At 32.6% G+C, this 12,272-nt stretch overlaps 3 protein-coding genes across 3 annotated transcripts; 1 reads left to right on the top strand and 2 right to left on the bottom strand.

Annotated features, from left to right (window-relative positions):
• Nucleotides 1–3,679: 3,679 nt before the first annotated feature.
• LOC111424177 (protein Scribble homolog let-413-like) lies at nucleotides 3,680–5,050 on the bottom strand. The gene has a single exon (XM_023057620.2). It carries the CDS (start codon nucleotides 5,048–5,050, stop codon nucleotides 3,680–3,682), a length of 1,371 nt encoding a protein of 456 aa, XP_022913388.2.
• Nucleotides 5,051–5,086: 36 nt separating this feature from the next.
• Nucleotides 5,087–5,760, top strand: LOC111424132 (mitochondrial ribosomal protein L49). Its single transcript, XM_023057564.2, has 2 exons — nucleotides 5,087–5,216; nucleotides 5,266–5,760. Exons 1-2 carry the CDS (start codon nucleotides 5,133–5,135, stop codon nucleotides 5,728–5,730), a joined length of 549 nt encoding a protein of 182 aa, XP_022913332.1. The 5' UTR covers nucleotides 5,087–5,132; the 3' UTR covers nucleotides 5,731–5,760.
• Nucleotides 5,761–9,765: 4,005 nt separating this feature from the next.
• LOC111424071 (putative lipid scramblase CLPTM1) lies at nucleotides 9,766–12,095 on the bottom strand. The gene is made up of 3 exons (XM_023057482.2): nucleotides 11,848–12,095; nucleotides 11,292–11,770; nucleotides 9,766–11,149 (listed from the first exon to the last, which is right to left on the bottom strand). Exons 1-3 carry the CDS (start codon nucleotides 11,944–11,946, stop codon nucleotides 9,952–9,954), a joined length of 1,776 nt encoding a protein of 591 aa, XP_022913250.2. The 5' UTR covers nucleotides 11,947–12,095; the 3' UTR covers nucleotides 9,766–9,951.
• Between the last annotated feature and the right edge of the window lie 177 nt (nucleotides 12,096–12,272).

Below are 12,272 nucleotides of genomic sequence, written 5' to 3'. Positions count from 1 at the left end.
ACCAAACGTGTACCTTAGACCAATGGCATGTTTGTACCTTAGACCAGTCCAAGGTACATGTAATAAAAGTGTAAAGATTATTAACAATCCATTAGTAAAACAGAAAGACTAGGAAGACGAAAAACATTTTGTCCAATTTTACAAAAAAAAATAGTTAGCAGAAAAGCAGCCGGAAACTTTGTTTTTCTATTATTATTATTATTGCTGCCGGGCTGAAGAGAGCGGCCCCTCTCGTTACGGCGACCTATAAGATCTATTGTAACTTTAGCCCTCCAAAGGTTTAGGGCAAATGTAGGTCCTTAATGAACCTTAGTATTGTCCTGAGGTCTTGAACCTTTATGTCGGTAGGTAACAGGGGAGTTTTACCGAAGACGTTGTGCCTTAGACGGCCTCTGGCGACGCAATTGCACAGTATATGTTCAGCAGTTTCTGACTCGTCGTTGCATAGTCGACAAGTTTGATCCTCAGCTTGTCCAATATGGAAGAGGTGGTATTTTAGGGGCACATGGCCGGTCAGGTAGCCTGAGAGCGTTCTTAGATCCCCTTTGCTGAGGCATAAAACCTCTTTGGTTTTGTTTTGCGACAGAGTTATCATACTCTTCGCTTGTCTGTGACCTGGAAGTTCTTTCCAGCGTAAGGCTATCTTTGAAGCCTCCCAGTTGTTGATTGTTTGTTTTAGGTGGCTTTTTTGTAGTCCACATCCAGATTGGGGTCCAATGAAGGGCGTGCGGCCTTCTCATTGCCCTCAATGTTGCTGTGACCTGGAACCCACCATAGGGTAACATCATTGCCCCTAGCGAGTTCTCTCAGGTTGTTGGTACACTCTCTGATCAGTGCGGAGCCGCACGTGTAGGCCTGAATTGCCTTTAAGGCGGCCCGACTGTCTGTGAAAATGTTTATGGATGCACCTTTTTGTCCTTTCTGTAGGTTCAAAGCGGTGCAGAAGTTTATAGCAAGAACTTCTGCTTGGAAAATTGTTAAGTCCGAGCTGAGGGGCAATTTGATGTGGCTATTTGGTCCACTGATGATCATGCCTACTCCAGATCTTACTGTCTTTGAAGCATCGGTGTACCAGGCTAGGGCTCCTCTTTTTAGTTGAGGCCCTCCCTTCGCCCAATCATCCCTGCTACTAAATATGACCTTATACGGTTGGTTGAAATTGTATTCCGTCGGTATGAGGTTCCGTTTTAATTTCAATCAGCTGATTTAGACAGGGGTCCTTGAGGACCCCAACTTTGTTCTTAGCGATGAAGATGTTTTTTGTTGATACTATAGTCTTGTCACACCAGCTACCCTTGAATTGTCAACAATACAAGAGAATAAGTTATCTTTTCAGTTGACTTCAGTCAATATAATGTTTTATAATTAAAAATATGTCTATGTAAGTACATTCACAGTTTACTTCTATCCTTTTGATAATGGTACTTGTCACATTTTATTATCTATTTCTTCTTCTTCCTTTGGCTCTACAATCTTTGGTGGATTTTGGCTTCCTCTAATCTCTCACTCCCATCGTCCTCAAGTCTTCCTTCACGTTGTCCAACCATCTTTTTCCAGGTCTTCCTCTAGATCTTTTCTCTGTTGGCTTCCATTCTGTAAGGATTTTTTCACTTCTATCGTCTTCCATTCTTCTTATGTTTCCCAACCATCTAATTAGCTTAATTTTAACAAATCTGCTTATGGCATTGAGTTCAACATTCATTCTAGTTCTCCATATTCCATCATGTTTAGTTACTAATTGGTCCAAGGTACATTCAACGTTGTTCCAAGGTACAACCCTGTATTGTACCTTGGATCAAATAACATGTTTTCTTTCGAAGAATTTTTTACCCATAAAATGAAGTACTTTGCAGTTGCAACTATGAATCAATTTAAACTAAGAGATTTGATTAATAAGTGATAAATATTAAAATATTATCTTTAGAAATAAAATGGTCCAAGGTACAACACCTTCTCCTACTTACCTGATCGGTTACGCGGACGATCTTGGTCTGTGGTCGGCACACGAAATATCTCAGGGTTCCAAAACAACAAATAAATCATGAGATTAGTGCTCATCTGGATGGCAGACCCTTACACAAGATATGACTGAAACAAAAATCATATAATGTTGGAGAATCGCAGTAGACATATAAACTTACTTTCAGCAAATATCTTAAATTGCCTATAACAGAAATCCTAATGAATTATCGCAGAATATTTCCAAGCGGTTACTATGTAGAATTTCAAGTACGTTTAGAACAGGGACTACTTCCTTAATTTACCTTAAAGCTACTGAATAAAAAAGAATGTACGAACACAGTTATTAACAGAGCATGTGTATTTCTGTTAACATCGGCATGGTGGGTAATCCCAGATGCGAGGACGCCCCTTTCTATGATGCAGAAAACACCTGTCATAAAGTCTTCGTTTTCCAATAAACGGTCAGTTTAAAAAGTATTCCTCTTTTATTTACAAAATACTTAGCAAGACTCAATTTGCGGCTCTTCCTCATGAACAGTTCCTAGAAGGCACTGAAGGAGAAAACCTCTCTGAGCGCAAATGCTCCCGTTTCGCCGATGAATGTATGTATAAGAAAAGATCGCAAAGAACTAAAAACTAATCATATCTCAAATATAAATAACAAAACCTTATAGCACACTTTTAGGACTTGCTTAAATTAAGCTTTAAAAAAGAGAAGAATGATTTTTTGTGGAATTTTTTTGGCCATCAATCGACTTTTTTTTTGTAAAAAAAGACAATATTACACAAGAGTAACCGAACCCTATTGAGAATGGGACAGACCCCATCGATTAATATCAATCAGAGTTCGGGAACTCTTTCAATTCTGATACACGCCGCGTCCACTTTTTTTTAATAATTCAGCATTTTTCGGATAACCGATTGCAGGTTTGGCCGCAAAGTCTCGACGAGAGCGTGATAATCCAATAGCTGCCGATTTATGGCCCATGAGGGCGAACTTTTCGGCCTCGCTAAAGGTATTCCGACCACATTCCATGTGGATATTAAAAAATCGTGGATTTATTCGAAAATTCACCAGGTTATGTTACTCAACAATGCCTCTGTACAAAAAAAATTCATAAGTTTTAAACCGAATTAACTAGTTAGCGGGAAAGATTATTATTTTATTTATTAATACATCAGCGTCGAATAATCTTAGTAGTTAGTACTTGATGAAGTTTTTAGTGTTCTGGTAAAAGTCATTAACTCCGGTTACGCTACAGTGTTCGTTAACAATAAGTTGGTGGTCGCCCCAACAACTACCACTCAAAGCCATGAATAAATCAATCAAACTTGCACGACTACATCGACTTACCAACTTCCGTAAACTTGTTCGAAGACTCTGTATTATGTATTCGAGAGAACATCATAAACTCACTTCTACTCAATATCTTAATATTAGAATGAATATTTATGTCCATATTTTTCCTGTGAAGATCTAATATTAATCATTTTAGGTACTCGAAATAAATAAAACTCGCGGTCAAAAACGCTTAGAAATATATTATTTAAAAATAACACATTACAATTCAAACAAATACAAACATACTTCTAAGCCTAAATTCTAATTTTGAACATAAAAAAACCATAAACATTGCTATTAAGAAAAACGAATTAAAAATATTAATTTTAATATCACATGGATGTTTTGATTGTACATTCTTAAAGATATATTATCTTAAGCCTCAGGATAATCTTTATATAATTCATAACAATCAGGATCAAATTTTGGGGTTGATTCATTCTTATATGCGGCATATTGAAAGTATCCATCCCATTCTTCATCAGAAGAGGTGATATCAGGATTTGTTTTGATTTTAACTTCATCCCAAGATTCTGATGTATCCGTCTCAACTTCGCGATGTTGATATTCGTTATCACTGTCGTAGGAAAATTTATCAGAACAGCTCTCTTCTTGTACAAAACTTTCTTCAAGAGGCCCATCTAATCTGTTTAATAAACCGTTTTTGTTTCTGTACGAATCTTTTTTAGCTACATAACCACTAAAATCCTTTGTATCAAATACGTTTTGTTCTAAATCAATGAAATCAATATTTGGGATGTTAACAAAATTATTTAATTCATTTTGATATAAATCCAATATAACCAATTTTGGTAAGTTGTAGATTTCTTCAATTCTACATAAAGAGTTATTATCACATTTTAATTTTTTTAGGTTGGTTAAATTTTTGAATGTTGATGGAAGACACCAAATATGATTAAATGAAATATCAAGTGATTCTAAATGATTTAAATCACCAATATTGTCTGGTAAATAATAAAGATTATTTTTACTCAAGCTAAGTTCACTTAAGCTGGTGAGTTTCGAAATTGCGTCTGGTAGAAAAGATATATCAAGATTATTCAAAATTAAAACTCTCAATGTGTTAATCCAATCATTTTTCTCAAATAAACATTCGAGTGAAAACGAGTTTAAATAAAAACCTTCGTTAGACAAATCTAAATATTTTAATGTTCTAATTGACTTAATAAAATCAATATTAACCCTATCAATTTTCGCAGAACAAAACACAGCCTTTTCTAATCGATAAGATGCTACTTTCTTGTATTCTGATTTACTCGTATTTCCAATAATATTACAAGAGTAATAAAATTCTTTCAAATTCATTGTGTTAACAGTTTGAATCCACAGGGGTAAAGTTATACATTTATTATAACTCAAATTTAATACTTTTAACTTACAACAACATGCAGGTTCATTATCAAATTTTAATATTCCGTTATTAGACATATTGAGATCTTCAAGTTGAGGTAATCCTTTTATTATACAATTAGGAACTTCCGCAAATTGATTGTGAGAAATATTCAGGTTTTTTAACGGCAATGATCCTAAATTATTATCTAATTCGAACAATTTGCAATGAGATAAATCCAACTTGATAATGTTCTTGATGTTTAAATTGCTTGGACCTTTGTATAATGGAAATTTTTCTTTTGTATTTTTTAGTTTTATGTGAAAATTGTTATTAATGCACACAATATCAAAAGAAAATGCTTCTAAGTTGTAATTTTCATTAATTTCCAACATTTTTTTAGTTGATGCAAAATTTGTATCGTTTGAGGTTAGGTTCATGCCGCCTCTGTCAAAAATAACATAACCTAAGTTTTTTATGTCAAGTCAAATCATGGTTTCATTAATAAATAAACTTAACTTATTACCTTTAATAACAAATTCTCCATCAAAAATAATAAATGTAAGTACTTGTAGCTAATTTAACTTTATTATATCGCTTTTATTTTTAGTACAATCAATTGAGATATTCAAGTTTTCGAAGTTCACCTTTTATATCAGATTTAGAGACCCCAAATGTGAAATATGAAGTTACAAAAGATCCTCATGACTGGAAATTTGTAGAACGTTTATTACCTCCAACAACCGTTCCAAAACCAACTTTAAAAAATGAATACCCCTCCGATTGGAAACCTCAAAGTTTAGATGCCACAAATTTGCCTTATTTTATTCAAAGAACTAAGAATCATATGATTCCGGTTTATATGAAAACCAGTAATAGAGGTATGAAGAGATTAACTTATGTGAAAAAAATTCAACGGGATATTTGGAGGTTGGAAAATGAATTGAGGGAATTTTTACAAAAAGAGAATAAAAATCCAATTCGAAGTCAAGTAAATGAATTGGTTGGGTACATTTGCTTTCATGGGGATCATGTTAATGCTATTAAATATTATTTAATGAAAAAGAATTTGTAAAGAATTAAATAAAAGTAGTAATAAAAATAATTATGTTTCAATCTTTATTAAATATGATTTTCTATAATTACACTTTGAAGAGTTTAAGTAAAGAGCAAGTTAACCCTTTCAATACTGCTGGGATATATACATCCCAAAGAAAGTTTGAAAAATACTTTAGTCTAGAAAGGACAGTAGAATCTAAGTTAGATTCTACTGTCCTTGGTAATCTAGTACATATATCACTTTAAAATACACTGGGATGGGATTTTTTAGTACTTCTGGCTTCACTTTATGTGTGAGTCACATTTAGTTTAGATTACAAACACGTATGGCTCCTATCAGCAGATTTTTATAGATTTTCCTCTCAAAAATGAAACGGACATCGAAAACGCGATAAATCACTTCACAAAATGTATTGAAAAAGCTGCATGGATATCCACTCCTCAACCAAAGCATCATAATAAAATAATTCATTATCGACGCGATTTTAACAAGATGATTATATAATATAATTGTTTTATAAAATGCAACAACCAACTTTACAACAATACCAAACAAAAATAAACCTTGGGATATAAACAATCCACGAGCTAAAAAAATTCCAATCAAAATAGCTGAGATGATCCGCTTAGACAATCAACCGTATTCGCTGGCAGATAATAAAGGTTTTTCTCGTTTATTGTCTACTATTGTTCCACAGTATACACTTCCTTCTCCGAGCTATATGAAAAATATAATATCTGATATTTATGACTTATTACGAACTCAAATTGCAAAAAAAAATTGTCAAAAATGTTAACTTTAACTTCGGATATTTGGACATGTTCTAAAAACAATAATAGTTTCATAAGTATTACAAGATATTGGATGACAAATGAATGAGAGAGGGATAACATTGTACTGAGTTGCAAGAGCTTTCCACCTTTCCAGAGGAAGTCATACTGGAATGGCTGTCGCAAATAAAATTTTGAATATAACACAATTATGGGACATACAAAATCAAATTACAGTAATGTTAAGTGATAATGGCACTAACATGATTAAAGACTGCAAAGATGCCAAAATTGATAGCGAAAGTTGTTTTAGTCATTCACTGCAGCTTGTAGTAACGTATGCCATTTTTTCGCAGAGGGCTATATCAGATATGATAGTTTGTGCCAGAAAAATTGTTACATAGTTTAATCACTCTTCGTTAGCATGTGATAAACTAAAAACTATTCAGAATGATTTGGACATGGGACCAAAAAAGGTTGTGCAAGAAATACCAACCAGGTGGAAAAGATGTTTAATTATACAACTTTTCTTACTCTTATTATTTTTTAAAAAACCTTGTCGTTTTCATAAAAAAACTTAAATAACTAATTCAATTTTGATAATTCAATTTTTGTTCACCCTGTATAAGATACTCCGATAAAATAAATGACAATCAATTTGATATCATCTGAAGAGTAATCATACCAAGTTAGAGCTTTCTTGAATGAATATTGGCTGAGATATGGAGTTTTAAAGAGCATGGTGAAAATTGCCAAGACAAATTTAAAATCAAAATAACTCGAAAACGAAAAACGCTGGTTGCCAATAACTTTTATCAAAGTCAACTTATTTTTTCGCATATAATTAAAAGGTGCAATAAAAACTATAGCATTCCATTTAAAATAACGAAGTAGTGGTCTACTTCCATGGGACCGGAAGATCGAAAGATCGGTATGAACCTCCTATATAAATAACTTTCTACAACAAATTAATGCATTTTTGAATTTACCTGTTAATAGACAGAAGTTCTGATCCAATTGTTTGGTGGAAATACCACGGAAGCAAAATAACTAGAAAGTATTCGTCAAGTTCTGCAAGTAGCGTTTATAGCGAAGGCACATTTTCTGAAATGGGAATAATTTATGAAGAACGCCGTTTTAGATTAACTCTTGTTAATGCAGAAAAAATACTTTTCATACACCATAATTTACAAAAGTGTAATTTTGAGTATTAAGCAGTTATAGTATTTATTTTCTGTTCTATTTTTAAATGTACGTATTTACTTATACTTTTATAATCATTTTTTTTAATAAATACAGTTGTTTCAATTAAAATAAATTCAAAATTCGTTTAAAAACGACTATCTTGAAAACAAAGACTGATGGGAAAAGAAGATTTTTCTTTCATTTCTTTTTGGAATAGCTTTTTCTACTCACGTTTTCGTATTATCTTTTTCTTTTTAATATTTTCTCCAACAACATCTTATCTTTCTTTTGCAGTATTTAGACCTGTCAGCAGTAGCTAGTCTTCAGAAAGCAGTATTTAGTCTCCACAAAGCAATTTTAGTCTTTAGAAAGCAGTATTTAGTGTTCCAGACGCTGTATCTAGACCTGTCGGCAGTATCTAGTCTTCAGAAAGCAGTGTTTAGTCTTCTAGAAGCAGTATCCAGTCTTCTGCCAAAGTTATGTATGTTTTCTCCAAAATATTTTATCTTTCTTTTGCAGTATTTAGACCTGTTAGTAGTATCTACTCTTCAGAAAGCAGTATTTAGTCTCCACAAAGCAATTTTAGTGTTAGAAGGCAGTATTTGGTGTTCCAGACATTGTATTTAGACCTGTCGGAAGTATCTAGTCTTCTAGAAGCAGTATCTAGTCTTTTGCCAACGTTATGTATGTTTTCTCCAACAATATCTTATCTTTCTTTTGCAGTACTTAGACCTGTCAGCAGTATCTAGTCTTCAGAAAGCAATATTTAGTCTCCACAAAGCAATTTTAGTCTTTAGAAAGCAGTATTTAGTGTTCCAGACGCTGTATTTAGACCTGTTGGCAGTACCTAGTCTTCAGAAAGTAGTATTTAATCTTCCAGAGCAGTATCTAGTCTTCAGAAAGCAGTATTTAGTTTTTTAGAAGCAGTATCTAGTCTTCTGCCCACGTTATGTATGTTTTGTTCTTGATACTGACAGCTACTTCTTTCTGGGTGTCTATCATCATCTTTTTGGGAGCCTCTTATTATCTATACGGATCTTGTACCACCCAGTACCTCATTTCTGCAGCTGTTACTTTGTTTTTGTGCTTATCCTGCTCCAATATTGGTGATTTCCTGTCCTGTGCAATAACAAGACAAGTCCATTGGTTTCTTGTTCATATTCTTCGCATTCTTTTATTGAACACATAAGTATTGCCATGAAAAATCATGTTTTTTGTTTTCTCTGAACAGTAATTTCAGACTTCATGTGGACTTTGAACAATGTAATTCCTGTTTTTAGCTGAAGTCTAGTTTATAACTATTGCAATTTCAGTCTTTTTCTTGCAAATTAACCTTCTGACCAGAGTATTCCCGACTATTCCCTTAAGTTTGGTTTTTCACCAGTAATTCTTAAATTTTTGCTGAAGTATGCATTATGATTAAGCAAGTCTTTTTTAAGTTTATTTATATTTCTTTGATTATATATATTTTTTTAATTAAAATGCATTTTTTAATTTTTTTATATTAAAATGAATTTTTAATTTTTCCCCCGCATTTTGGGCTCCCCCCGCATTCCGCCCAAAATGCTTGGGGGGGGACCACTTCGATTCCCGCACCCTGGCGCTTCATTTGCTAGCGCCGGCACTGTTCCCAACGAAATTTGAAGTACCAACTTGCAAAAAATCTGTTGCGCAGGGCAACTATTAAAAGATTGAAGTAAAAAGACCTACTAAAACTATTCTGAGTGGTTTCCTACTATTATTTTTTTTTGTATTGTTAAACATACTGTTTATTATTTATGTGAATAAAAAACTTTGCTTTTCAGAAGGGTGGAATTTTTTTATTTTCGGCTCAACCGGTTTCGACTATTTTTTAGTGATCTTCAAGAACAATAGCCACGTCAGTTTCACTCTTAATTTTCATAATCTGAATTCATCTCTTCTTTTATATACGCTTTCTTGAATTCTTTGTTATTAAATGATGTTAAAATTGTTTCTAATTTTATGTTTTTTCTTATTTTTTTAGATCATGTTAATCTTTACAATGGTTGTTTTATTTTTATGTTCCACTGTTTATTGTTGTTGTATGCGATAGATTGCAGTAATAAAAGAAAAATAAAAAAAAAATCTTTATTAAATTTATCACCCTTGAGGTTAAAAAAATTCTATATGTGTATATCATATTTATTATCTTACACAATTCTAAAATAATAAACAATTTTCATCTAAATACGGTTAACGATTTCTCGACAGCACATGAATAACCAAAAAATAAATATAAGCTATTTTACAACCAGAGATCTTATTGATCCTTTTTATTTTCAATGGCAGCTGGAGTTGGCTCATCAGCTTCAGCGGCATAACCAAATTCGTTTCTACGTTTTTTATCAACGGGGTAAATCCATCTTTGGTACAAGAAAATGAGGAAGATAATATCGTCACGGAAACATCCAATACGATACATTGTTGGCATTTTTATAACAAAAGCGAACATATCATCAATAAAAGTATTTAAAAATTTATAAGTTAACATCCTCCATGGAAGATGAGCAACCGATTTCAATTTATAATTGATAAATAACTGAGGCGTCATCATTATAAACCCAAAAGTTAATAAATACCCGTAAAATAAGCCCAGTACAAACGAGTACCAACCTTTATGTTCTAAATACAATAAAGCATAAACACTATATCCAGCTAATAAGGGAAAACAAACCCAAGAAAGGTATTTAAAAGCTAATTCATCATATTGTCTGGTACTGCTTTGAACATAAGAACTTTTATCATTAAATCTTAATCTCCCATTTTCGAATTTGATATCAACAACCTTTTGAATTTTCCACAATTCAATTCCTAACCCAACAAAACAACTAATACGAATCAAAGTGTTTGTTTCATTGTCCAAAACATACAACAAAACAATCAAAGATTGAAAAACTGAGAAAAATACAGATCTAACAGAAAGACCTTCGAGGGAATTTCTGTTATTCCAAAATTGGATGTCATTCTTAAACGCTAGCAATTCAAAAACGGAATGTAAAATTGAAACTAAAATAGTTATAACTAATAAATACGGATTCGTTTCTAGAAGGGTTTCTTTTAATGTATCTTGTTCGTCGTCGTTTTCTTCTTCCACATCACCAAAGAAATTCCATTTTTGTCTCATTTGTTGCGAGGCGTACAATTGGAATTTTAATAAACTAAGTGGTTGATAAATTACGTTTAACGAGTAAGTTTCGTTTAACGGTTTATAATCTTTGGCCATATTCCAGAAGTCGTTTGGATAAAGAGGTGGTTTATAATTTTTTCCATCATCAGTAAACTCATAGAAAGCGTCCAAAGGCATTGGAACTGTTCCCATGGTCCAAAATGTTTCATCTGTTATTAAATTTATTGTTAAATTTGGATGCCAATGGGATATTATTTGACCTTCAGATTCTAATTTTTCAGTTTCACCAGTTAACAAGTTTTTTGTTCCACTAGCTTTTAGTCTTTTGAATCTAAAACAAAAAAAAAATAGATGAAAACTAAGTTGTGAAATAGCAATGATAATGTAAAGTTAAATAATGATAACAATTTTTGAAATATTTCGACCTTGAGACAAATTGCATATCTCTCCACCTATACATACAAAATACTTACTTATTTAACATTTTCCTAGCATAACAAAATTTATCTTTATCATAATTTTTATCTTTAGGATTGGCACTGTATCCAAAAGTAGTGACATAAATATGCGCGTAAAGTGAACCGTTATTCTTCATATGTTTAGTAACAGGAATTTCTTTTTCAAAAGAATAACTTCCATCCCCATTAACCCCTGAATACCAATCGCCGTACATTAGCATTTCTTTTGACCAAAACAAATTTGATTCTTGAAAATCAAAATGTCTCTCAGATTCGGATAAATATATAAACATAGAAAGATCTGTGCCGTTTGTAAAAATGTTTCTAGCTGCTGTACGTGGAACGGACGTCCCGTTATTAACAGGAGCGGCAGGTTTTCGGAAAAATGAAGTGATGAAATAAATGATTAATCCTCTGACAATTAATGATTTTATGATGGCCATTACTGATTCCATCCTGGTGGGTTGGGGTGCTGCTTGGGGTTGTGCTGGCGACTGAAAAACGATTAAAATAATTTTAATTAAATGAATTAGACGTTTTTAATCGTAATTAATCAATGGAAGTTTCTTACATTTTCATTTTGATTTTGGGCGGGTGCGATTTCTTGGTTTTGACCGGATTGTCCACTTGCGGGCGCAGTCGTTGGATTTTCTTGTGCATTTTCACTCATTTTATTTAATAATTGTAAAGGAAAAAGCTCGGGAAACTCTAACCGCGTGACATTTGGACACGACAATCGTTTAACCCAGCAGGTTTTTAACTTGTCATTTGGTAAATTTTAGGTTAGATAACGTTTAGGTTGGTGCCCCTGGTGTTAACAGGTCAATAAAATTAAATTTATTTCATAATATAAAAATAAATAAATAATTTAAATTATACTTCGCTTTTAAATTAACATATTAAATCAAAATACCTTACTCTTTACTTTATAATATACTGTTATAAAAAAAAATGTGATAGGCAACCAAATATACATCCACAACACAAAAGACAAAG

Source organism: Onthophagus taurus, chromosome 11, assembly GCF_036711975.1.
Source record: "Onthophagus taurus isolate NC chromosome 11, IU_Otau_3.0, whole genome shotgun sequence".
Lineage (NCBI taxonomy): Eukaryota > Metazoa > Arthropoda > Insecta > Coleoptera > Scarabaeidae > Onthophagus > Onthophagus taurus.
This window is presented reverse-complemented; position numbering and strand designations above follow the sequence as displayed.